Genomic DNA, 1,987 nt, shown 5'->3' with positions numbered 1-1,987 from the left:
ATGATGATCTTACCAGCTTCTTTCACTCTCGAGATGTGCGCACATTTTTGCTTTGAAACGAATCATACATTCTTTCAAACAATCAAAAGTGGTAGGTGTAGTTGTTTCCAAGAGCATCAACCAACTCTAGGTTACGTGCAAGAACAGATATGTGAAAAAAGCAAACATGATCTGAACGAAGTTTGCGAGTGTTATTATAAAAAAACCACCAAGCCATAAGTTCATAAACTTTGTTTAAATTTCTATTTAGAGCGGCAGTGAAAGGAACTCTTGCTGTAACCGAGTACAAAGAGAAATCACGCCTATTACATTGCATGCAACGTGTCCCATGTGTTGATTCATTGATTACACACAAATTTTGTAATTGAAAAATTACGAGATATAAAAATTTCACAAATTTGTAAATTATGCCGAGATTAAAATATTTTAAAATTTTCGGATATAAATCAAATATCGACTGATGCAAAATAATAAGTCAACAGCATTTAGTTGTCTCACTATGGCTAGGTAGTTGTTGTGGAAGAAAATTAGGAACATTGAGCTTTGAGTTTTGTAAGCTTTCAATTATTATGTTTATGTCAAAATCATCTGTGGCTTGGACAACTATTCCAACACTAGGACGCAAAGTGGCCGTCCAAATTTTAGTGAGGAGTTTTAATTTTTCACAATTTTTAGCCACTACTTCCTCATTGTTTACATGCGTGCTATGTTCGTCTAAAAATTTTATGTAATTTTTTCTTGATTCACTTTTAAGCATGACGCCATTTAATAAGTTTGAGTCAAAATATCTTTTTTTGTATGTTAAGTTTGTATGTTTTTTTGTTGTTTGTAAATGGCGGACGGCCGTAAAATTATTATTAGCGAACTTTTATGGTTTTTCAACCGTTATAGCGATAAATTTAATGATAATGATAAATTTAAGAGTTCCGTTATAAGTTTTTATACCGCAGCTGGATTTCAAGATGCTCACAAAGTTCTACTTTATGAACTTGAGACTTTAAAGAAAGAAAAGGTCAAACTATCTTCCAAAGGTAACACAAGAGCAGAAAAAGCAAATGACATAATTGAAATGTTCAACCTGACGTCTTCGGAAAAAATCAGAGATAATTTGCCGTTGTTTGCTGTTATTGCAATTGAACGTCTGCCCAATGATAGTTGTCAATTTGACTCTATAAGCCTAGTTGATAAATTTTCTAAAATTGAAAAAATAATAGATGACAATAATAATATATGCAAAAAAATATGGTCTAGCTCTATAAAAAATAACAATAATAATATGGTTACAAATAATAGCCATAGGTATGCAAGTAGTGTGAAATTTGGCACTTCAAAGTCTAACTCTACACAGCCCTCAAAACCACCCAGTTCAGCAATAACCACTGAATGGGGCTCTGATACTAACTTAATAAATGATGATAATTTCAACAAGAAACCTGCTAAAAACAATAATACAAATGATGATAATATAAAAATTAACTCACAGTCAGATGACAGTGATAATGATTTTAAAACTGTTGTTAATAAAAACAAAAAAAGAAAACTAACCAATATGTACACCACAGCAGTAAAAAGTAATATCAGAAAATGTTCAGGCAAATCAAAACTTGATTTGGGGTTTGCAGCTAATGATCCCCCAGTCAAAAAATCCATTCTTTATGTGGGCAATCTCACTTTCTGTAAGACTGAAGTTATTGCAAAACATTTGGAAAAGGCTGGCATTGATCTCATATCATTACATCCCATTAAGAAAAAAGAAAAAGATAGTGTTAGTAACAATGAAAATATTGATGGTAGTACTTCATTTCGCTTGTGCTTGCCGCTAGACCAAAGTTCCAAAATTTTGACGATGATTTATGGCCCATGAACACCGTAGTGCGGGATTGGATATTTCAGGATAAACCCCAAACTGTTTAACCATGGCGTCATTTGAAACTTTCAACATTGTTGATTCAAATGTCAATGATTGTAGATACTATAGTTATGATAC

At 32.4% G+C, this 1,987-nt stretch overlaps 1 protein-coding gene across 1 annotated transcript; it reads left to right on the top strand.

The window, feature by feature from the left end:
- Positions 1-832: 832 nt before the first annotated feature.
- HELRODRAFT_184687 (hypothetical protein) lies at positions 833-1,864 on the top strand (the record flags this gene model as incomplete). Its single annotated transcript, XM_009018213.1, has 1 exon — positions 833-1,864. The coding sequence occupies one exon, from the start codon at positions 833-835 to the stop codon at positions 1,862-1,864; it is 1,032 nt and encodes a 343-aa protein (XP_009016461.1).
- Positions 1,865-1,987: the final 123 nt, after the last annotated feature.

The sequence above is a fragment of the Helobdella robusta genome (assembly GCF_000326865.2).
Source record: "Helobdella robusta unplaced genomic scaffold HELROscaffold_2064, whole genome shotgun sequence".
Classification (NCBI taxonomy): Eukaryota; Metazoa; Annelida; class Clitellata; order Rhynchobdellida; family Glossiphoniidae; genus Helobdella; species Helobdella robusta.
The sequence above is the reverse complement of the archived record's forward strand: the minus strand, read 5'-3'. Positions and strand labels throughout refer to the sequence as shown.